At 39.8% G+C, this 25,758-nt stretch overlaps 1 protein-coding gene across 8 annotated transcripts in view; it reads left to right on the top strand.

Moving 5' to 3' along the window:
- ACOT9 (acyl-CoA thioesterase 9) overlaps positions 1-25,758 on the top strand; it is a 63,839-nt gene that overhangs the window by 12,386 nt on the left and 25,695 nt on the right. For 4 of the 8 annotated variants that reach the window (XM_072743681.1, XM_072743680.1, XM_072743677.1 and 1 more), the window contains exon 4: positions 2,396-2,814. In XM_072743681.1, the coding sequence (XP_072599782.1) occupies positions 2,759-2,814 (56 nt within the window). In that variant the 5' untranslated portion in view covers positions 2,396-2,758. Of the gene's footprint in view, positions 1-1,119; positions 1,224-2,395; positions 2,815-25,758 lie in introns of all 8 variants that reach the window. The other 4 variants (XM_072743682.1, XM_072743678.1, XM_072743684.1 and 1 more) reach the window with 2 other exon arrangements.

The raw sequence follows: 25,758 nt of genomic DNA, 5'->3' as shown, positions 1-25,758 counted from the left end.
CTCCTTAAGAGATTAATTATAGGAGGGTGCTACAGGAGAGGAAGAAATGATACATGCAACTAGCATTTCTTAGTGCCTATTATGCGTGGCGTGCCTTGCTTGGCATTTTACAGATGTGATTTCATTTAGTCTTAACTACTATATATTGTAATTCATTTTTAAATATATATTCTGTTTTGTCATCTAGATTTTATTAAATTAAAAAGGTATTTGTTGTTATTCTAAAAAAATGGTTCATTATGGATTTCTATTCCATAGCTTCAGGGAAAACTGGGAATGAAATCAGCCACTTAAATAAAGCTAGCCTAGATGAATATAATCTGGAATAATAAGGTTTTTTTTTCTTTAAAGCTTTCCAGCCTCACTGTTGAGATTTCTGTCACCACAGAAACATAGAATGATAGTGAGTCACTAGTACCAATTTCTCATCTAATAGCTAAGAAACTGAAGCCCAGAGAGGGTAAAGTAGTTGTCTAAGGTCACACAGCTAGAAGGTGGCAGAGTCAGAAATACAGCTGAGGTCTCCTGATTCTAAGTCAAGAGATCTTTTGCTATATCTCATAGATATTATGGCAAAAATAGAAAACTACAAAACAGCTAGTATATAAAATACTGTCCTAAGGCTGGGGTTCAGGCAGAAAACTGTGAACATTCCACACATTTGGTCCACTTCTCACAAATTAAGTTTCATTAGCACATGCCTTGTTTTAATACAGTAAAGAATGCTTGGTCTTGACAGTTCCAGTCTCCTCAATTTCTTCCTTTTCCTAAGCCTTCCTCCTCTGCCACGTGCCCTTGCCCCCTGTCCCAAGGATGGAACAGATAAGTAGGACTCTACAATATGGATCAGGAGCACCTACAACCTGAGTGAGACAAGTAAACAGTCAGCTCACTAGGAGATCCATGCCACCTAAGAGGCTGCAAGCAGTTGCCCCAATCTAGACTTCTTGACAGGAGAGTTCCAGAGGCCACAGGACTTTGTGTTCATGGAGGATTCCCTTCTGAGCATCTTGTCAGTGAATCTGGGTCATGGCAATATCATCACTCTGTCTGAGACAAGCACTATTCCAGTACTTTGAAAATGGTCCATAGCTCTTCATTCATATTATTCCCTTATAGATAGTGTACACAATCATGTGACAGGAGGAGTGGGTTTTTCCATCTAAGCAAGTGACTTAGAGAATGCCAGCCTGTTGACATGAAGCCAAAGGATAGTTGACTCAGTAAGTACTTTTTTAAAAAAAAGTTTATTTATTTTTAGTAATCTTTACACCCAACATGTGGCTTAAACTCATAACCCTGAGATCAAGAGTTACATGCTTCTCCAGCTGAGCCAGTGATGCGCCCCGCAGGAAGTCCTTTTTAGAAGATGGAGCTGAATGCACTGTGTGGCAGCTAAAGCAGGAAGTTTTGAGGCCAGGCAGACCTAGAGGCAAATTCCAGTTACCAGCTGTGTGATTTTGGAGGTTCTTGAATCTCAATGTACTTATCTGTAACATGGAGTTAGATAGTTTCCTCCTCCTATAGTTGTAAATATTAAATAATGTTATCAAAACCCTTCATAGAGTGCTTAGAATATAGTAGGTACCCTCTATATGTTAATTCCTTTCTGTCTAGCTGGTGATATGAGAAATATAATAATTTTTGAATTAGGAATAATAACTATGAATGGTTCAATAAGGAGAGAGAAGGATTTATCTCTAACCCTATTTTTATCCTGCCTTTATGCAGGATCATTCTCTTATTTGTTGCCCTTTATCATGAAGCTTTGACCTTCCTCATGAATAATAATTGTGCAGTAATTCTGTTAACATTTGCCAACCAACAAGGCCTGCCCCAGTGGTCATAGAATCAGGAATCATTATAGAGGTTGGGCAATCAGTATTGTAATCCTTATTATACTCTGCCTGGAGTGTTTTATCCGCCTGGCCAGATATCATGTTGACAAGGTCCAATCCAGAACACATCCCCAGGATAAATTATTTACAGCTCTGTCTCACTTTAGAAGTGGACCTCATCCCGATTAATATTCAACTATAAACCATACCTGGAGATTTTTTAAAAAAAGAAACAGCTTAGTGAAAATAGGAGAAAATGTTGAAAAGGCCATTATGCAAAACATACTAATTCACACAACTTTTTTCCTTTCTCCTTTTTACAGTTTTGCCATGTAGAGGGAAATTATGCAATTACAGTGTTTAGAATCTGATCAGGACAGCAGACAGAACAATTTCCCAAACTTTCTTTTCAGTACCTGGTTTCTGAAACCATGGTTAAAAAGAAGAAGCTGCTTAGGAGCTGCGAATAGTGGTTAAGCACTCTTCATTTACCTTTAACAACATGTTAAGAATGAAACACAGTGTACAATTTTGTAATTATCTTGTTCAACTTCCAGATTATTCTGAATCCGCTGAAAATTCTCTTCAACATATCAAGAATCCCAGTGAACCACAAGCAGCATAAACACAAACCTCATCAAGGCACTATAGAATTAAATTTATGAAAACCAGTGATAAAGAGAAAATCTTGAAGATGAGATTAATCATTGGTATGTCATCAAAAATAATGCACACCAGAAGATGGTGGAATGTCTTTAAAGTATTACAAGAAAAACACTGTCAACCTAGAATTTTGTATCCAATGAAAATGCTCTTCAAAGATGAAGGCAAAATAAGGACATTTCAGTTGAGCCAAAGCCAAGAGAATTCATCGCTAGTGAACTTCTACTACAAGGAATGCTAAATGAAGTGTTTTAGGCATGAAGGAAAAGGATACTAGATGGACCCATGAATTACACAAAAGAATGGTAAATATGTGAGTAATATAACAGACATTTTTCTTATTTTTAATATCTTTAAAAGAGAGAGAACTACTTAAAGTACAAATAAAAACAGTATATTATGGGATTTATAACATTTATAGAGGTAGAATGTATGAGCACAATAGCAGAAAGAATAGAGGAGATAGGATGCAAGTATATCATTAAGAGATTCTTATATTGTGTGTTAAATGCTGTAACATTCAAAGGTAGATGGTGATAAGTTAAAGATGCATATTGTAAAGCTTAGAGCAATTGCTGAAAAAATTTAAAAGGTGTGGGTAATTTGTCAATAGAGGAGATAAGAGGGACTCAAAACACAATCCAAAGGAAGACGAGAAAAGAGGGGAAAAGGAACAAAGAGTAAATAGGACAAATGGAAATAAAGGACTACTGTTGTTCCTCTGTCAGGTAAGAAACCACCAAAGGAAAAGCCTAAAACATCGTATATTTACCTCTTGAAACTGGAATAAGATAAAGAATAAGTAAATGAACATAGTATCGAAACTCCCACAAATGGAATTCTAATAGCTTTTGTTGATGATAGCATCAATTGTATTCTGATTCTTCCAACAATGAAATCAATTATTTATCTCAATAAAAGAGATTATTTTGATTCAGAAATGCCTGCAACCTTGCACAAGTTGGAAAGATTTGGAAGAAGTAACAGATCAGGGAAAGGCGTGCTGGGAAAGCAGACCTGAGGTATTCAGTGCTGTGACAGTTGAAGTGGTTGCATGATTAGGGTAGTGGAATTAGAAATGAGAGAAGTTAGGGTAGCCTCTGAAAGTGAAACTTGAAATCAAGTAGAGATATGCAAACTATATCCCAGACCAATTAATATTTGACTATAAACTAATTGAATGAATTAACACACCTAAAGAGTGGTGGTATATTTTATAATGAACCTGATCATTGTATCAGTTAGGAATACTTTTAACTACAGCTAACAGAATAGCCTATTTATAGTGGTTTAAGTCCTAAACTTTATTTTTTTCCTCTAAATTTAAATTTAATTTAGTTTAATTTAAATTTTAGTTAGTTAACATAGTGTAATATTGGTTTCAGGAATAGAATTCAGTGATTCATCACTTACATACAACACACAATACTCATAATAACAAGTGCCCTCCTTAATATCCATCACCCTAAATGGGTGCCCATTCTCCACAAACTTCCCTCCATCGACAACAAATGTTGGAGAGGATATAGAGAAAGGGGAACCCTCTTGCACTGTTGGTGGGAATGTGAACTGGTACAGCCACTCTGGAAAACTGTGTGGAGGTTCCTCAAAGAATTATAAATAGATCTGACCCATGACCCAGGGATTGCACTGAGTATTTACCCCAAAGATACAGATGCAGGGGAATGCTGGGACACCTGCACCCCAATGTTTATAGCAACAATGTCCACAATAGCCAAACTGTGGAAGGAGCCTTGGTATCCACTGACAGATGAATGGATAAAGAAGATGTGGTCTGTATATACAATGGAATATTACTCAACCATTAGAAACGACGAATACGGGGATCCCTGAGTGGCTCAGCGGTTTAGCGCCTGCCTTTGGCCCAGGGCGCGATCCTGGAGTCCCGGGATCGAGTCCTGCGTCTGGCTCCTGGCGTGGAGACTGCTTCTCCTTCCTCCTGTGTCTCTGCCTCTCTCTCTCTCTCTCTCTCTCTCTCTCTGTCATAAATAAATAGATGAATATGGAGGGTATTATGCTGAGTGAAGTAAGTCAGTCGGAGAAGGAGAATCATTATATGGTTTCACTCATACAGGGAATATAAGAAATAGTGAAAGGGATTATAGGGGGAAGGAGGGAAAATGAGTGGAAAATATCAGAGAGGGTGACAAAACACGAGAGACTCCCTAACTCTGGGAAACGAACAAGGGGTGGTAGAAGGGGAGGTGGGCAGGGGGATGGGGTGACTGGGTGATGGGCATTGAGGGGGGCACTTGATGGAATAAGCACTGGGTGTTATGCTATATGTTGGCAAATCGAACTTTAATAAAAAATATATTTTTTATATATATTATAAAACTATAATATATAAAATATATATTGTATATTATATATATATAATAACAAAAAACTTCCCTCCATCAACCTTCAGTTTGTTCTCTATAGTTGAGTCTCTTATGGTTTACTTCCCTCTCTTTTTTCCCCTTTCCTGTATGTTCATCTGTTTTGTTTCCTAAATTCCACAGATGAGTGAAATCATATTTGTCTTTCTCTGTCTTAATTGGTTTAGCATAATGCATTCTAGCTCCATCCACGTCATTACAAATAGCAAGATTTCATTCTTTTTGATGGCTGAGTAATATTCATATATATATATATGTATACATATCTCACATTTTCTTTAATGATTCATCAATTGATAGACACTGATGCGTTTTTTCTGTAGTTTGGCTATCATTGATAATGGTGCTATAAACATTGGGGTGCATGTACCCCTTCGAATCTGTATTTTTGTATCCTTTGGGTAAATACCTAGTAGTGCAATTGCTGGATCACAGGGTAGTTCTATTTTTAATTTTTTTAAAATTTATTTACTCATGAGAGATACAGAGAGAGAGGCAGAGTCATAGGCAGAGGAGAAGCAGGCTCCTTGCAGTGATCCTGATGCGGAACTTGATCCCAGGACTCCAGGATCACAACCTGAGCCAAATGCAGATGTTCAACCACTGAGCCACCCAGGCATCTCTATTTTTTTTGGCATCTCTATTTTTAACTTTTTGAGGAACCTCCATACTGTTCCATAGTCGGGCTGCATCAGTTTGTACTCCTACTAACAGTGTAAGAGAGTTCGTCTTTCTCCACATCCTCCCCAACATCTGTTGTTAGGTGTTATCATAGTTTTGATTTGTATTTACCTGATAATGAGTGATGTTGAATATCTTCTCATGTGTCTGTTAGCCATCTGGATGTCTTCTTTGGACAAATGTCTATTCATGACTTCTGCCCATTTTTAAATTGGATTATTTGTCTTTTAGATGTTAAGTTTGGTAAGTTCTTCATAGATTTTGGATGCTAACCCTTTATCAGATATGTCATTTGCAGATACCTTCTCCCATTCTATAGGCTGCCTGCTAGTTTTATTGATTGTTTCCTTTGCTGTGTAGAAACTTTTTATCTTGATGAAGTCAAGTTCATTTTTCCTTTTTTTTCCCTTGCCTCCAGAGACCTGTCTAGAAAGAAGTTGCTATAGCCGAGGTCAAAGAATTTGCTGCCTATGTTCTCTTCTAGGATTTTGATGGTTTCTGGTCTCACATTTAGGTCTTTCATCCATTTTGAATTTATTTTTGTGTGTGGTGTAAGAAAGTGGTCCAGTTTCATTCTTCTGCATGTTACTGTCCAGTTTTCCCAACACCATTTGTTGAAGAAACTTTCTTTTTCCCATTGGATATTTTTTTCCTGCTTCATCAAAGATTAGTTGACCATAATGTTGAGGGTCCACTTCTGGGCTTTCTGTTTTGCTCCATTGATCTATGTGTCTGTTTTTGTGCCAGTACCATACCATCTTGATGACTACAGCTTTGTAATATAGCTTGAAATCCAGAATCGTGATGCCACCATTTTTTTTCCAGTGTTGCTATCGCTATTCAGGATCTTTTGTGCTTCCATAGAAATTTTAGGGTTGTTTGTTCTAGGTCTGTGAACAATGCTATTAGTATTTTGATAGGGATTGCATTAAATGTGTAGATTGCTTTGGGTAATATAGACATTTAACAATATTTGTTCTTCCAATCCATGAGCTTGGTATTTTTTCCCATTTCCTTGTGTTCTCTTCAATTTCTTTTTATAAGTGTTCTGTAGTTTTCAGAGTACAGATCTTATACCTCTTTGCTTAGGTTTATTCCTAGGTATCTTACTGTTTTTGTTGCAATTGTAAATGGGATAGACTCTTTAATTTCTTTTTCTGCTGCTTCATTATTGGTGTATAGAAATGCAACAGACATCTGTACATTGATTTTATATCCTGTAACTTTTCGGAATTTATATATTAGTTTTAGCAATTTTTTGGTGGAATCTGGATTTTCTGCATAGAGTATCATATTATCTGCAAATAATGAAAGTTTAACTTCTTTCTTGCCTATTTGGATGCCTTTTATTTCTTTTTGTTGTCTGATTGCTAAGGCTAAGGCTTCTAGTACTATGTTAAATAGTAATGATAAGAATGGACATCCCTGTCTTGTTCCTGATCATAGAGGAAAAGCTCTCAGTTTTTCCCCATTGAGGATGATATTAATTGTGGGTCTTTCATATATGACTTTTATGATGTTGAGATATGTTCCATATATACCTACTTTGTTGAAGGTTTTTATCAAGAATGGATACAGGGGCAGCCCGGGTGGCTCAGAGGTTTGGCGCTGCCTTCAGCCCAGGGTGTGATCCCGGAGACCTGGGATCGAGTCCCATGTTGGGCTCCCTGCATGGAGCCTGCTTCTCCCTCTGCCTGTGTCTCTGCCTCTCTGTCTCTCTCTCTCTATGTCTATCATAAATAAATAAATAAATAGATAAATAAATCTTTAAAAAAAAAGGATTCTCTCTCTCCTCTCCCTCTGCCCCTCCCCCCACTCACATACATGCACACTCTCATTCTCGCTCTCTCAAATAAACAAATAAATCTTTAAAAAAATATATTATGTATAATATATATTATGTAATATATTATTATATATTATATATAATTATATATTAATGTAATATATCATGTTGATTTTTATTTTTTTATTTTTTTAATTTTTTAATTTTTATTTTTTTTCATGTTGATTTTTAAAAAAATTTTTTTATTTATTTATGATTACCTTGTAGAATGAGTTTGGAAGTTTTCCTTCCATTTCTAGTCTTGTAGAATGAGTTTGGAAGTTTTCCTTCCATTTCTAGTTAATGGAACAGTTTGAGAAGAATAGGCATTAACTATTCTTTAAATGTCTGGCAGAGGGGTGCCTGGGTGGCACAGTTGGTTAAAGTACCCAACTCTTGGTTTTGGCTCAGGTCTGATATCAGAATCATGAGATCAAGCCCTGCGTCAGGCTCTGTGCTCAGTAGGAAGTCTCCTTGAGTTCTCTCTCCCGCTTCCCCTTCCCCCTGCGAGCGCGCACACGCTCTCTCTCTCTCTCTCTAATTAATTAATTAATTAAGGAAGTGAATATCTGCTAGAATTCCCCTGGGAAGCTATCTGGCCCTGGACTTTTGTTTGTTGGGATAATTTTGATTACTGATTCAATTTCCTTGCTGGTTATGGGTCTGTTCAAATTTTCTATTTCTTCCTGTTTCAGTTTTGGTAATATATATGTTTCTAGGAATTTATCCATTTCTTCTAGGTTGTCCAATATGCTGGCATATAGTTTTTCATAATATTCACTTGTAATTCTATTTCTGTGGTGTTGGTTGTGATCTCTCCTGTCTCATTCATGATATTATTTATTTAGGTCCTTTTCTTTTTGGTATGTCTGACTAGGGGTTTATCAATTTTATTAGTAATTCTTTCAAAGAACCAGCTCTTAGTTTTGTTGATCTGTTCTATTTTTTTGCTTGTTTCTGTATCATTTATTTCTGCTCTAATTTTTATAATTTCCCTTCTTCTGCTGGTTTTAGTCTTTATTTGCTGTTCCTTTTCTAGCTCCTTTTATGAATAACATTAGGTTATGTATTTGAGACTTTGCTTACTTCTTGAGGTAGGTCTGTATTGCAATATACTTCCCTCAGCCCTGCCTGTGCTACATCCTTTGGGATGGGTTTTGGACTCTCGTGTTTTCATTTTCATTTGATTCCACGTATACTTTTAATTACGTCTTTAATCTCCTGGTTAACCTATTCATTTTTTAAATTAAGACTTATTTATTTATTTTAGAGGGAGGGGGCAGAAGGAGGAGAGAGAATCTTCAAGCAGACTCCCTGCTGAGTGTAAAGCTCGACACAGGGCTCAGTCTTACAACCATGAGATCATAACCTGAGCCAAAATCAAGTTGGATGCTCAACCGGCTGAGCCATCCAGGTGTCCCACCCATTCATTCTTTAGTAAGATGTTCTATACCCTCCATGTTTTGTGGTCTTTCCAAATTTTTTCTTGTGGTTGACTTCAAGTTTCATAGCACAGTGGTCTGAAAATTTTCATGGTATGATCCCAATTTTTTTTTTGTATTTGTTGAGGGCTGATTTGTGACCCAGTGTGTAATCTATTCTGGAGAGTGTTTCATATGTACTTGAAAATAATGTGTATTCCTCTGCTTTAGGATAAAATGTCCTGAATATATCTGTTAAGTCCATCTGGTCCACCGTGTCATTCAAAGACGTTTCCTTGTTGATTTTCTGCTTAGATGATCTGTCCATTGTTTTAAGTGGGTGTTAAAGTCCCCTACTATGGGGCAGCCCAGGTGGCTCAGCAGTCTAGTGCCACCTTCAGCCCAGGGCCTGATCCTGGAGACCTGGGGTCGAGTCCCGGGTCAGGCTCCCTGCATGGAGCCTGCTTCTCTTTCTGCCTGTGTCTCTGCCTCTCTCTCTCTCTCTGTGTCTCTCATGAATAAATAAATAAAATCTTAAAAAAAATAAAGTCCCCTGCTATTATTGTATTATTACCAGTGAGTTTCTTTATGTTTGTTATTAACTGATATATATATTTTTTTGGCCCAGTTAGTAGCCCCAAGAGGAGCTTTTTTATTTATACCTGAGGGAGGTTTCATACAAGAATCCATATAGGACTCCATGAGGAAGGCAAGCAAATAAATTGAGCCTTGAGAGATGAGAGACGTCAGGGCATTTAGATGGAAGATTGACAGGAGTAAAGCTCTGGATGTGGGAACATTCTCCAATTGGTTGTAGCCTGGATCCTCCTCGTTTCCTCGACGTGCCTTGCCATTTGTCCACCTTTGATGTCACCTTCTCCCTTACTGGTGTTCCTTCTGGTCAAGGCCATCTCCACCACCCTGGGTGCTCCCAAGTTGGGGGCATATTTACAATGTTAGATATTCTTGGTGGATAGACCCGTTGGTTGTGATATAATGCCCTTCTTTATCCCTTGTTACAGTCTTTGGTTTAAAATCTAGTTTGTCTGATATAAGTATGGCTACTCTGGCTTTCCTTTGGCATCCATTAGTATGATAGATGGTTCTCCATCTGCTCACTTTCAATCTGCAGATGTCTTTAGGTCTAAAATGAGTCTCTTGGAGGCAGCATATCGATGGGTTTTGTTTTTTTAAATCCATTCTGATATCCTGCGTCTTTCAACTGGAGCATTTAGTCCATTTAAACCAGAGTAGTTATTGAAAGATATGAATTTAGTACCACTGTGTTACCTATAAAGTTGGTGTTTCTGGTGATGTTCTCTGTTCCTTTCTAGTCTTTGTTGCTTTTGGTCTTTTTCCCCTGACTCATAGAGTCCCCTTTAATATTTCTTGCAGGGCTGGTTTAGTGGTTACGAGCTCCTTTAGTTTTTGTTTGTCTGGGAAACTCTTTATCTCTCTTTATATTCTGAGTGACAGCCTTGCTGGATAAAGGATTCTTGGCTGCATATTTTTCCCATTCAGCATGTTGAATATATCCCACCATTCTCTTCTAGGCTGCCAAGTTTCTCTGGACAGATCTACTGGGAATCTGGTCTGTCTTCCCTTGTAGGTTAAGGACTTTTCCTCTTGCTGCTTTCAGGGTTACTTCCTTGTCTGTGTATTTTGTGAATTTGATTATGCTATGTTTTGGTGAAGGCTGGCTTTTGTTGACTTTAATGGGAGTTCTCTTTGCTTCTTGGATTCTGATGTCTGTTTCCTTCCCCAGATTAGGGAAGTTTTCAAGTATAATTTGCTCAAATAAACCTTCTGCTCCTTTTTCTTTGTCTTCCTCTGGGACTCCTACGTAGGAATGTTATTACCCTTTAAGGAGCAGCTGAGTTCTCTAAGCCTACATTTGTGATCCAATACCTTCCTTTCCTTCTTTTTTCAGCTGCATTATTTTTCAGACTTTTATCTTCTGTATCACTGATCTTTTCCTCTGCTTCATCCATCCTCATTGTCATTGGATCCATTCAGTTTTTGTATCTAGATTATAGCATTTTTAAATTTTGGCCTGAGTAGTTTTTAGCTTTTTTTTTTTTTTTTAACTCTGCAGTAAGGGATTCTCTAGTGTCTTCTGTTTTTTTCAAGCCCAGATAATATCCTTATGATTATTGTTTTAAATTCTGTTTCAGACATCTTACTTGTATATGTATTGATTAAATCCCTGGCCATGACTTCTTCCTGTTCTTTCTTTTGGGGTAAATTCCTCTGCCTTGTCATTTTGTCTGAATTACTGTTTTTTTTTGTGTGTGTGTGATTATTAGGAAAGCCTGTTGTATTCCTGCTCCTGAGAGTAATAGCTATATTAAGAAGAGTTAAAAAAAAAAAAAAGGAAGCTGGATCCTAGGTGTGTTTTGGTTTGCTTGTCAAAAGAAGCTAGATCCTTGGGACACCTGGGTAGCTCAGTCAGTTAAGTGTCTGAGTTCAGATCAGGTCATAATCTCAGGGTCCTGAGAATCCAAGCCCTGTGTTGGGCTCTGGACTCAGTGGGGAGTCTCCTTATCCCTTTGCCCTTCCCCCTGCTCATGCCCTATCTCTCTCTCTTAAGTAAATAAATAAAATCTTTTTTAAAAAAGAAGCTAGACCCAAAAAAAGGAAGCTAGATCCTATTTCCCCTAGAACTGAAGCTTTGCAGCACTCTATGATCAGTAGACTTGGTATGTGCAAGGAGTTTGTGCTGGTCTTCTGGGGGAGGGGCCTGCTGTGCTGATTCTCAGGTGGACTTGCCCTAGTGGAGACACATCTGCAGGGCACAAAGGGGGTGGGGCTTGGTGTAAGGGGCTCCAGCCTCTGATGGATGTTGCTGTTTGGCTTACTGAAGTTGGTCAGTGCTGATGGTGGTGAGGCATGGAATGGTGTTGTCCTGTTCTCTCCTCCCTGGAGTGGGAAGTTCATGCTTTAGGAAGCCCTTATAGAAGAGCAAACAATCACCCTTCTTGTGTTCCTGGCTTCCATCAGATCCCTGCCTTCACCCTGTCTGTGCCCGAGCTATCTGCCTCCCAGACAGCACAGTACTCCTGTATTTTATCTTAGGCGTGCGGCTGGGTTTCAAAACTCCATATTTTGGAGACCCATGCAGTGCAGACCTGTGTGGGTCCTCTGGGAGAGGGTTTCGCCGCATTGTGGCCAGTGCCTATTTGTCTCAGAAATCGGTCACACCACTGTGAAGTGTTTCAGAGTTTATGGTGAAGTGCAGCAGAAAGGCCAGCACCAAGGTTTGTTGCCCTCAACCTGTGTCTCTGTTCCTATGCCAGTGAATACAGTAGCACATTGGCGTTGCCAGCTCTTTTGTCCCTGGAGAGGCTGTGCCACCTCTCCCAAATGCACTCCAAGCAGGGGAAGTTTTTTTTTTTTCTTCCTGTGCAACCCAGGGGATCCTCAGATCATGCTGCCCACTCCCACATCTCTGTCTTCCTTCCCCACTGGAGCACCACGAAGCCCACCAGGCATGACCTTGGCAATGTCGCAAACTTCCAAAACTTGAGACTTTGCATTTCACTGCTTATAAAAACTTGGTGGTGGTCAGCATGCAATCCCCTGCATTCTCTCTCTCTCTCCATAATCAGGGCTCCTTCCCCTTTGCAGCACCTGCAGTTCTTTTCTCCCCCAAATCAATTCTCTGCAGCTCTTACCTTCCACAAGGTGGCTGTTTTTCTACCTCCATTTGTGAAGTTTTACTCTCTCAGTCCTCAGATTGATTTCCTGGATATTCAGAATGATTTATTTAGCTGTGTTTGAGGGATGAGGCAAGCTTAGGGTCCCCATATTCCTCCGCCATCTTAACTCCTTCCTCAGTCATAGAAACTTAAAAAAAAAAAAAAAACCCTCAGAAGCCTGGAGGTAGCCAGTTCTAGCACTAATTCACCAATTTACTATGTATCAAGGACCTGGGCTTTTAAAACCCTTCCTTTCTGCCAGTCATCCTTAATCCATCTCATGAACATAGAAGGGATGTAGCTCTAAGCAATATCAAGCTATTGCTCTAAGCAGTAGCTCCAAGCATCATATCTTCACATCAGCTTCCCAAACAGGGAGGAAAGGTCAGGAGCAATTAATCTTTCTCCTAATGAGGATTTATCTGTCTTTTTATCTGGCAATTAACATCTTTCCCATAATACTCCAGAAGTCTTCCCTTTATGTCTTATCCCATGGCTGCAAGGGAGGCTGGGACAGTAGGTTTCTTGCAAAGGGGAACAGAGATGCTGTGTCTGGCCAAGATAAATTGTGATTCTTTCTTTGAGATTGAGTAATTTCAGCCACAGAACAAAACTGGGATTCTTTTAACAAGGAATTAGAAGAGAATGACCATAGGATAGGCAACTAAAGATGTTTACTACAATCAGTACTGGAAGCATAGAAAAAGAGGAATCTCAGAGGCCAAAATTGGTGCTACTCAATTTGGCACTATACTGGAACAAGAATGCCCTGATGCAAGAACTCCAGTAGTTGAATCTTGAGATGAGTCTTTGAATATTGTTGAGATGGATACATCAGTCTCTCCTTATTCATTTACTTAACAGATTTTTATCTTATCAGTTGTTAGTCTCTGGAATTATAGCAGTAGAAAAATCAGACAAAAATCTCATGGGCATTAAGGAGGGCCCTTGGTATAATGAGCACTGGATGTTGTATGCAACTGATGAATCACTAAATTCTACTCCTGAAAAAAAAATAAATTCTACTCCTGAAACTAATAATACACTATATGTTAACTAACTTGAATACAAATAAAATCTAAAAAATAGTGAAAAAAATCTTTGCCCCCATGGTGCTTACATTCTAGTAAGTGTGTCTTAGCTGCATGCAACAGATTCCACGTTCATCAGTAAATTTCCTGATTATAATTGTGTTTCTTTTTTAAAATATTTTATTTATTCATTCATGAGAGACACAGAGAGAGAGGCAGAGACACAGGCAGATGGAGAAGCAGTTTCCTAGCTGGGAGCCCGATGTGGGACTCGATCCTAGGACCCTGGGATCACGACCTGAGCCAAAGGCAGATAGATGCTCAACCGCTGAGCCGCCCAAGCGTCCCTATAATTGGGTTTCTTATGGTCCCCAAGCAGTCTTACATCGCATTATGAATTAAGAAATTGGTATTTTTATTTCATATGTCAGTCTTTTGGTTGATGTGAGTCCTACTAGGAACACACATTTCACCTTTAGTGAAATGACAAATCTTGTTTTTGACCTGCATATCTGAGGGCCAATACCTGAATCATGATAAATTCAGCAAGGCATTTCAACCCTGTGAGCCATCGTGGGAGACAGAAAGCCACACAGTTTTCTCTAGTTAATACCCCAATAATGCATGTTTCTCCCATTTGGAATATTTACATTTATTAATTAGTGTGAAAGAGATATAAGAAAGGAATATTAAATTTTAAGCATTTAAATATCTCTGGAAAAAAGGAATACTGGCCTTGAAACTTGGTGACTTGTGTAATGTGTCATGAACTGACAGGATTAAAATTCCTCCTCAGAGGATTCAAGGTTTAAAAAAATTTCCTATTGGTACACATTTGTTTGTTTCTTTTTTTTTTCCCTGTCATTTCAAACAGTCCTGTTATGAACATTTTTTTTCCCTGTCATTTCAAACAGTCCTGTTATGAACATTCTTATATATATCCTTGAGTACAGGAGCAAGAATTTATAGGGTTTTTACCTAGGACAGAAGTGCTGGGTCAGAGGGTTTATGCATGTTTGATTTTATGGAATACAGCCAAATGGTTTTCTGGAGTGATTGTGCCAATTCATAACTTCTACTAGAAGTGAATGGGAATTCTTACCTGGCATCTTCCATCCTCACCAACAGTTGGTATTTTCAGACTCTGGTTTTTGCTTACCTGATAGGTATAAAATGGCATCTTATTATGCCATTTTAATCAATTAATTTGATTAATGTGATGTTGAACTTTTCATGTTTCTTTGCCATATATTCTTAATTCTACTTGAATTGCCAATTCATGACCTTTGTCCATTTTTAAATTGACTTCTTTATCTTTTTCTTATTCATTTGTAGTAACCCTTTTATACAATTTATTATTCTAACTCCTCACCCCTCCTTTTTATTATTTTTTGCTCCAGACATGTACCAAATCTATGGCTAGGATCTTTTTTCTTTGTTATTAGTGTCTTTGGTTTAAAAAAATAGTGTCTTTGGTTATATGGAAGTTTTTTATTTTAAAATAGTCAAATTTATCAATCCATTTGGAACTAAGATGGTTACTGGGTATAGCAAATTCAAAATTTTTATATAGATATATATTTTAAATTTTCATATTTTCATGGTGTATTTTCCCTATTCTCATATTTGTGGTTCTTTATCTTTAGTGGGTTTTCTTTTCTTTTTTTTATAAATTTATTTTTTATTGGTGTTCAATTTGCCAACATATAGAATAACACCCAGTGCTCATCCCATCAAGTGCCCCCCTCAGTGCCCGTCACCCAGTCACCCCCACCCCCCGCCCACCTCCCTTTCTACCACCCTTAGTTCGTTTCCCAGAGTTAGGAGTCTCTCATGTTCTGTCTCCCTTTCTGATATTTCTCTTTAGTGGGTTTTTAACAAAGTTTGATTTACTTATTTTAGAGACAGTGCATGTGTGCAAGAGAGGGGAGGGGCAGAGGGAGAGAATTTTCAGGTAGATTCCCTGCTGAGCATAGAGCCCAATGTGGGGGGTCAGTCCTTGGACCCATGAGATCATGACCTGAGCTGCAACTAAGAGTCAAATGCTTAACTGACTGAGCCACTCAGGCACCCCTATCTTTAGTGGTTTTTAAAATTTAAAGTCCATAGGGCGTCTTGGTGGCTCAGTAGGTTAAGCGTCCAACTTTTGATTTCGGCTCAGTCATAATCTCAGGGTTATGAGATGAGGGCTTTGTGCCAGGTGTGGAGCCTGATTAAGACTCTCTCTCCTTCTCCCTCTGCCCATCCCCCCTCTCTCACTTAAAAAAATGAAATTAAAGTCCATTTTTATGAAATAAATACAGCAAATACAGCTTTATTTTTAAGTATTTGCCTGATATATCTTTTCTCCTAATCTTGACTTTTGACCTTGCTATATCATTTGTTAGTGACATACTGAGAACAGACCAGTAGGAATGGTCGATACCAGTTGCATAAAATAAGGGCCCTGTAGCCAGTACCAGCTTATATACTTATCATTTTGGTTTTGAATTTCATGCTTGCTTTTGTCCCTTCATCACTTACATCACCACATCATGGTGGACAGGACAAGGGGGTGGGTAAGGATGATATGTGTGTAAGGATCTAGCCAATAAATGAGACAGACTCAGATCCAGTGGAATAGTAATAAGTTCTGAATCTATTTTTGCCTAGCACAGTGGAAAGAAGTAGAAATAGAGTTTCCTTATTTACTGGCCTGAGATAGAAAAGAATCCTAGTTTAGGAAAATTAACATTCAGAGATAGGATTCTGAAAAGACAAATTTCAGGACATTTTGCGGTATGTTGGGGAGCCATTTAATAATAACCCATCAATTAAACTAGAACCATGTGTTGTTACTTTATAATTTACCAAAGTAAAAATAAATAGAATACCTTTTTACACACAGGGAAACTAATCAGAAAGGGAGAAATATCAGCTAAAGACCTGGAAAATGCTGAATATACACATGAGAGGGGAACTTGAGGATTATCATTTGAGGCCCCGTGATCATCTAGGTTTTTAGATAATTTCTCATTTCCCAGTTTGGTTCCCCTGACTCTGCAGAATTGCCTGAATCTAGCAGTGATTGCTGTTATACATGCCTGGGATCATGAGACTACTTCTCCATATCTACCCATATCATGTTTTTCTGGGCAAGTCTGGGGTATAAGACCACGCTCTCTGGTGGAGAAGGACATCACTACTCCATATCTGGTAATAACTATTGGGGAAATGCTTGCTAGCTATCACTTGCTAGCCATTTTGATTTTTGGGGAAAGATATTTAATATCTTTTTACCCCAATATCTTTATCTATAAAATGGGAATACCAATCTCCTATGGTTGTTGTAAGGATTAAATAAGATAACTGAGCAGTAAGTGCTCAATAAATAATACTGTCCTTGTTACTATTTCTTCACAGTTGAATTCATCATGAATTTTCATTATGTTAGGCACTGAAATAAGTAGTCAATATGTGGTAGCTATCATACTGCTTTTTTAGTCATTTGGCCAATCCATATTATTATATAATTAAATTACAGTATATTAGGCATTGTGCCAGATGTAGGAGCCACAGCAGTAAATAAGACCGAACCCTCAAGACTCTGGACAAGTTTTTCTGGCACTACTAGTGAGACTCTTCTCCCTTAGGAGTTCTCTGGACTTCTTCCAAAGAGATCACAGATGCCTTCCTATAATGTGCCAAGTTCTGGCTGACTATAGGATGGAAGGGAAGATATACAAATGTGAACAGCCTTTGCCCCATATAGGCACGTGGGAAATAAGCTGCTCATGATAGGGGACTTTTGCTTTGCTTTGTCTTTCCTTTTCAGAAGAACCTAGTGTGTGTGTGTGTGTGTGGGGGGGGGGGTTGGCTTCTGCTGAAGTACTAGGGGGAAATTCTGCTGTCACAGGAGAAAAGAATATAGATGCAAAGCAACACAGACCAAAACGTCCACTTTGGCCTTCCCACAAGAAAGGAGAAGAAAGTAGGGGAGTTGTATTTTCCCAGTCCATAAGGAAAACCCAGCCCTTTGGACTTTGTCTCCTTAGTGGGTGTCAGTCATCCAGTTCCTTCTCGATGAGACAGGCCAAGAGAGTAGAAAAGGATTGAGGATTTACTGGGGCTTGAATCCTTCAAGTCATTAGAAGAGGGAAGAAAAGAAAGAAGTCCTTATCATAGTCCTCCCTCAGAAAGGATAAGCTATAAAAAATCAGACCTTTCCCACTGCCAACATTCATGTGCTCTCAGGCATTATAATGCTACAAAGAGTCACTGTCTCTTTTCCTACTAAATGTCCTTTTCTGTTAATCAAGCTTTCGTAGGAGGCGCCAGACTCCAAGAATAGGGGTGGGGATGGGACAGGGGTCGTGGGGGTGATGAGGGGGGTGCAGAAAAAATAACCCTTTACAGTAATAAGAAAAGTTTTCATTTAAAAAAACATCTCAAAGGGTTTAGATTAATGCATGGATAATTGATTAGATTGAATTTATGATGCTGGGGAGGGTGGCCTTTGAGGTTGACGTTTATCACAGATTACATTGTTCTCTCCTACAGTCAGTCATGTTTTTTTCTCACTGTGATAGTCCCCATCTTTAATTTGGACTCTGAATATGATCTATAATGTGGATCCTTTTGTTTTTATGCTATGCTCTTATGGAGGATGCTAAAAGCTCAGTCTGGCTGGTTTTTAAAGGCTGGATTAGATCAAACTAGCCTTTGAAGGTGGGAGCATTGCTTATAGCTCCTTTCCCTCCATTACTAGCCTCCTCAAGAGGAATGTTTACATCTTCTGATCACTTAAATCTTAACTAGATATTGGGAATTAACTGTGTGCTCAGGGACACCTGGGTCGTGCAGTCAGTTAAGCATCCGACTCTTGGTTTCTGCTTAGGTCATGATCTCAGGGTTGTGATAGAGCCTAGCATCCAGCTCAGCTCGGAGTCTGCTTAGAGTTTCTCTTTCCCTCTCCCTCTGCCCCCACCCCACCAAATAAATAAATTTTTTTATTTAATAAATTGGCACTTGATATGTGGGTCTTTACTTGAACAAACATGACATGTGGAGGAGATGGTTTGGAGATATGTCTACCCAGGGATAAAGTTGATGTTAGCAAACAGTGACTCCCCTTCAGGAAGCTGGGGCTTGGCTCAGAACCATGAGAGAGAGAGAGAGAGAGAGAGAGAGAGAGAGAGAGACATCTCCCAAGCCATAGACCTAAGTCCTCTGAGAATGTAGCGAAAACGGATGTTTTGCTTATGCACTTCCCTTCCGCTGAGCACACATAGCCCCAGTTGCCTCTAGCACAAGATTTATTTGGGTTGGTCACTCAGGAACTCTCCTGCCAGGAAATGAGCAATGGTACCTGGCCAGTTTCCGTGGGTGCCTTTAATCCAAATGACGTACTTTAAGTAGCCAGGTATGTGTGATAACGTGAGTTAGAAGGCCAGATAGCATTGTCCCCTTTAATTTCTTGGAAAGCTTTCTTAGCCTTTTTATAAGGGGTGTAGTTATGAGACTGGAAAATTCAATTTGGATCATTTAGTGTCCTTTCCTCTAAGGGAAGAACTCTCTCATATGTCACTTCCTCTCTGTGGCTTTCCAGGCCACTATCCTGTCACCTCACCAGGACTCCTACAGCATTCCATTTCAGCAGAATGCATTATTTACTGAGATCTTATGGCACATTATTCATTGGAATAATTACCACAGCACATTTGACTACATTTCCGTTTGTTTCTTCCTGGACAGTGAATTCCTGGAGGTCAAGAGCTCTCCCTGTTTGATCTCTATAGCCTCACTACCCAGCACAGCATCTGGCATATAATAGGTGCTCAATAAATGGATTTAATTAATATATTGGCTCTACTGATTATTTTTAAAAGTATTTATTTTAAGTAGGCTCCATACCCGGCAGGGAGCCCAACGTGCAACTTGAACTCAGGACCCTGAGATCAAGACTCGAGCTCAAATCAAGATTCAGATTTGACAGCAGAGCACCCAGGTGCCCCAAGTTTCTTTCTTTTTTAAAATATTTTATTTATTTATTCATGAGAGAAAGAAAGAGAGAGAGAAGCAGGCTCCACACAGGAAACCTGGTGTGGGACTTGATCCCGGGACTCCAGGATCACAACCTGGGCCGAAGGCAGGTACTAAACCACTGAGCTGCCCAGGCGTCCCCCCGAGTTTCTATTTAAATTCCAGTTAGTTAACGTACATATAAGTTTCAGGTGTACAATGTAGTAATTCAAAGCTTCCATACAACAGCCCATGCTCATCATAAGTGCCCACCTTAATCCCTGTTTCACCGATCCCCCCACCCACCTCCCCTCTGATAACCATCAGTTTGTTCTCTATATTTAAGAGTCTATTTCTTGGTTTGTCTTTCTCTTTTTCCCTTCGCTTGATGTATTTCTTAAATTCTATATATAAGTGAAATCATATGGTATTTGTCTTTCTCTGACTGACTTATTTAGCTTAACATAATATTCTCTAGCTCCATCCATGTTGTTGCAAATGACAAGATTTCATTCTTTTGATTGCTGAGTAATATTCCATTGTGTATAAATACAACTTCTTTATCCATTCATCTACGGATAATTTTTATTTTTTTATTTGTTAAAATTTATTTATTCATGAGAGACACACAGAGAGAGGCATAGACACAGGCAGAGGGAGAAGCAGGCTCCATGCTGGGAGCTGGATGCGGGACTCGATCCCAGGTCTCCAGGACCACACACTGGGCTGAAGGTGGCGCTAAACCGCTGAGCCACCCAGGCTGCCCTCTATGGATAATTTTTAAAGAATCAGAGCTAGAGTTCCATCTGAAAAATTCCTCAAGTTCATATCTTTACTTTCTCTAGCTCAGACTATAAGAAGCCATCCCTAGAACTGAGTTGTAGGTGGTTCCGATAAGAGGCTGAGAGAAGAGGAATGAGGGAAGAAGCAAACTATGGGACAGGGTCAGAGTTCAAAGAGAAATTGGAGAATTACAGACAAATTTGACCAATAAGATCACAAGCCTAAGGAAAATTTAGGTATAAAAATTCAAGATATAAAGTTCTATTGCTGAGTCACAAAGTACTACAAACTTAGCAGCCTGCACAACATACATTTATTGACTCAGTTTCTGTGGTGAAGAGTCTGGTCGTGTTTTAGTTGGGGCCTCTGTTCAGGGTCTCACAAGGCTGTACTCAAGGTGTCAGCCAGGGTTGGGGTCTAATCTGAGGCGCAGGTCCTTTTCTGAGCTCAGGTGGTTGTTGTTACAATTCTTTTTCTTGCAGATGTAGAACTCATGGTGGCTTGTTTCTTCAAAGCCAGCAGGAGACTCCCTATCTTCAAGGAAGGCCAAAGACTCCAAGGAAATCTTTTAAGGACTAACCTGATTAAGTCAGGCCCACTCAAGATACTCTCCTTTTTGAGAGTCAAACTGATTGGGGCCTTAATTGCATCTGCAAAATGCCTTTATGTTTGCTTTTTTAAAAAGATTTTATTTTTATTTATTTGACGGCAGTGGGGGAGGAGAGAGAACGAACAAGCAGGGGGAGAGGCAGAAGGACAGGGAGAAGCAGGCTCCTTGCTGATCAGGGAGCCTGACATGAGGCTCAATCCCATGACCCTGAGATCATGACCTGAGCCGAAGGCAGACACTTAACTGACTGAGCCATCCAGGTGCCCCTTATGTTGGCTTTATACCATAACCCAATCATGGGAGCAGCATCCATCATATTCACAGATTCTCCCCACACTGAAGAAGAGGGACATGGATATGAGGGAGTGAGAATCAAGGGAACCATCTTAGGATTCTACGTACCACAGGCTCTGACTGAGAGACCTCTGAGTGGCACTGTGCCTCTTTTAGGAAAAATAGGTAAGTCTGGGAACCAAAGGGCAGAAGCAGGAGTACCCTCAATTACTATTACCATAATGACCCACTGGGGGACTTTATGCTTTCTCAGCCTGCTACTCTGGGCTCTGCAGAGTTTGAGGTTCTGTTCCACATAGGGTCACATTCTTGACAATGGACACAGCAAGGGTCTCACTGAACTACAAGTATGGCTACTGTCAGGGCTTTGGATTCCTGTGGCCAAGGAGTCACATTCTTGGCAGGGGTAATTGCCCTTAATCAGCAGGAGGAAGGAAAGGTGCTGCTATACAGTGGGGCGGGCAGGGAGGAACGTGTATGGAACTCAGGTTGGGGTGTGTGTGTGTGTGTGTCTGTGTATAGAAATTCTCTCTCTCTCTCCCTCTCCCTCTCTCTCTCTCTCTCTCTCTCTTTCTCTCTCTCTCTCTCTCTTTCTCTCCATATATATAGGCAGAATCATGGCCTTCCAAAAATGTCTCCATCCTAATTCCCAGAATGTGTCAATATTTTAGGTTACATGGCAAAGGAGAATTAAGGTTGCTCATCAGCTGACATTAAGATAGGGAGATTATTCTGGTGGGTCCAATGTAATCACACAAGTCATTAAATGTGGAAGAGTCAGAGGAAGATGTGGCTATGGAAGAAAGGCACAGAGAGGTGCAATGTTGCTGGCTTCGGATAGGGTGGAAAGAAGCCATGGGCCAAGTGGCACAAGTGCCCTCTAGAAGTTGGAAAGAGCAAGAAAATGGATTCTCTCTTAGAGTTTCCAGGAAAAAAGCACCACTCTGCCAATATCTTAATTTTAGCCCAGCGAAACCTGTTTCAGACTTCTGACTTTCAGAACTGTAAGATACTAAATTTGTGCTGTTTTAAGCCACTAAGTGTGTGGTAAATTAGTGATAGCAACTATAGGAAACTAATATTGGGTGAGGAAAAACTGTCCAAATCACATTGTCCAGAAATAAGTCATTCTTGCTGTATCAGGGGAGCTTTGCATCTTCCTCTATTAGAGTTAATGTTATACAGTTATACTGATTTGTTTCCATGTTCCTCTCTCTCCCTCTCTCAGGCTGTTGGCTTCTCCTGGTCCGGGACTGTGCCTTCTACATCTCTGTATTCTTAATCTCTCAAATGTCATCGAATCTCTGTGGGCATCTGTGGTGTTGAAGAAGGAAGTGGGGGGTCACGAGGGGGAGGAGACTGAGATGGTGGTGGTGTCAGTGCTAGGGAGGGAAAGCTCAAGAACGGGTGGGGACTGAGTCTGGCTGATGTTAATTCTCTTGGGGGGGGGGGCTGGCTTGTTTGGAATGCAGAGAATTTGCAGGTCAGCTGCAGCCGAGGGGAGGCTGCGCCCCAAACATCTTGGCCTCAGTGGGGCTCTTGGTTCAGGAATGACTCAACAGTATTCTGAGCCTCCTGGATATGCCCCATCAACAGAGAACCCCTAATTTCCTCTCATCCACTCCCTCGCCTGCCACCTACAGTGTTGCTCAATCCTTATCGTCCCAGATGGGAAGCACAGACTTCAGTTAGAGATGGAGCAGCTCCAGTCACTGAAGTTTTTAATTTGAGCTTTCTGTGGGTATCAATGTTTCTCTCGTGTCCCAATGCTGGATCTTGGTACTATTGGGGACCTTGAATATGCCCTCTAATCAAACTCAAGCTCTCAGAGTATGTGTGTCTCTCTCTTATCTCTTTCTTGTCTCCCGTTTTCCTCCTCCCCCATCCTCTCCTCCTCCTCCTTCTTCTTCTCTCTCTCTGCCTCTGTCTCTGTCTCTGTCTCTGACCATATATCTCTTCAGGGAAGTATTGTGAGAGCTGCCAGGGCCAGGGTGAGGGAGATGGAGGAGCCTGAGTAATACACAAGGACTGAGGAATTGTGGGTAATAGTAGGAACTAGAGTCAAGGAAGAAATGGGCACTTTGAAGGAGTAAAATAAGGATCTTTCCTCCCTCCACAGATGAGGCCAAACAGAAGCCATATGTGGTGTCTTGTGCAATGTGCTAGTTAGTTCCTTATATAAACCAAACAAAGCAGTCTAACAATCCTATAAATACCACACAGAAAGATGAACCAGCTAGAGTAAGGTCAGTGTTTCTAAAGATAAAGTAAATTAATACTACTGGCACCACCCTGTTTTTGTGTGGCTCATCTCCCAAAAGCACAAAATACAAATTTATACCCCAAAGCATGTTTTATGAATTCAAGCAGCCAGCATGATTTTAGCATATATGAAATATGCACATTCTTACTGTAAAGTAAGTTTTAAAAGCTTGCATGCACTCTGAAGCATGAACTTTTGCAAAGAGAATGAAATATGTTTACAGCTTTGTTCTCTTCGTGGTTAGTGTGTCCTAGTGCAGCTATAATTGTATCAGAGGTACTTGTTGGTTTTCCTTGCCTGAGGAATGGCAAAATTGGCTTCTATACTGGCCCAGCTGAACAGGCAATCCTGGAGTAACTGGAGGCTCTATTTCTCAGCTGGGATGACAGCACTTGGAGGTGGTATGAGGAAATATGGAAAGTGACCGGGCAGGAGAATAGAGAGAAATAAAGTGTAAAATGAGGAATAAATCAAAGAGAACTGAATTTGTTGGTGAAAGTGGATGAAGTGGGAGAGAGGGGGAGGCATGACGGTGAAGAATGATCAGAAGGTTAGGCATTGGCAGGGGAGACACCATTGAAATTGTACTGTTTAAGCTCTCTCTTATTGAAAGAAGCATTTTTATTGAAGATGACACCCTGAAAGATGTCCTATCCTAAGGAGGCCCTCTGACACCAAATCACCAATAGTATGACATGTTTTAAGCATTTGCTATTTTTAAGCAAGAGGAAATTGTTAGAGGAAAAGGAGACCATTAAAGACATGAACCTTTCAACACTTGGATTTGATGAGTAGTCATAAAGTAGAACTGAGGGAAGGTAGGGAAATGGATAAAAATCACTGAGTTTTGCTACTCTTGGGGCAAGTGGACATAATACTAAACACGTTCATGTAACAGCTCACTAGTCTTTCCAGTTTTTTCTTTAAGGTTTGGGAGAAAAACACTTTCCCATTGTTTCCTCCTCCACCTCCCAATTCTGGATCCCTCTGTGTAATATCTATAATCTGGGAAATAAACTACTTTTTAAAAAGTAATTTCTAGATCCTGATTGAAATCATAGCAAGAATCAGTTTGTTTGAAAGCTGATGACATAGTTTTCCAAAAACTTACTCTACTCAGGTTAGATATCCAAAAGCTTATATGGTTCAATAGCCCAAGGAAAGATGGTTACTAGATACTTTTCACTCGTATTACTTGACTGAGCAGACAAGGTTTTCAGTTGTGCTGTTTGATTTTATTCTTCTACTTGTAATAGTGACCTTGATAATATCTTATGTATCTTGATAATATCTTATGTAAAAATCAATGCTTGATTTTTTTTTAGATACTATCTCTGTTACCCTGACACCAAATCAAAATAGAACTAATGGAGCATAACAGGAAACAAAAAGGTGGGGGTGGAGAATCTGTTACTTAAGGACAGTGATCTCATCACTGTACAACTGTTGGATGTTTCCTGGTCTGATTTTTGACTACTTTGCCTTTTATCCCTGCTACCTACAATTCGGTATAACACATATGCTTTATAACAATACACACATAGAAATCAGGGTTGCTAAGCTGTTTTAATAATTTATTTATTAAGAGTTTATTTATTAGAGAGAGAGAGAGAGACTACACTAGAGAGAGTGAGCACAAGTGGTGGGGAAGAGCAGAGGGAGAGGGAGAAGCAGGCTCCGCACTGAGCCAGGAGCCTAATGTGGGGCTTGATCTCAGGACGGTGACCTGGGCCAAAGGCAGATGCTTAACAGACTGAGCTGCCCATGTGCCCGTTTTAAGAATTTTATGTGTGTGCTATTTGAGAAAATTGGACATGTGGATGAATGCTGGGCTAGCTGGGTTTAACAGGGGTTCTGTGAGGTAAGAATTGAGGTAAGTGGGTTAAGTGATAGGGTTTTTTTTCCTGTTTAAATTACATCTGTAGTAGACATCTATGGGGTTGGTTTCTCAGCACTGCTTTTTCTAAGAAGTGCTCCATTTCCCTAAACTATGTAGTTACTGTTAGAAATAGCCATGTTAGAGATTGTGATTGAGCACTTGACCACGATTCTGGCTGAGGGGATTCCTGGTAAGTCACACGGGCCAATCATATGACCTTGCCCTGCTGCCACAGTTGACCTGGGGTGTGTCCAAGGGTGCGAGCCTGATCCCACTTGGGCCAGTGAATCCCTTCTCAGGACTTTTTTTTTTCATTGAAGTCTAATTGACATAAAATGTTATATTAGTTTCAGACATACAACGTATTGAT

This window comes from Vulpes vulpes, chromosome X, assembly GCF_048418805.1.
Source record: "Vulpes vulpes isolate BD-2025 chromosome X, VulVul3, whole genome shotgun sequence".
Classification (NCBI taxonomy): domain Eukaryota; kingdom Metazoa; phylum Chordata; class Mammalia; order Carnivora; family Canidae; genus Vulpes; species Vulpes vulpes.
Note: the sequence above shows the minus strand (reverse complement) of the source record. Positions and strands in the feature narration are given on the sequence as shown.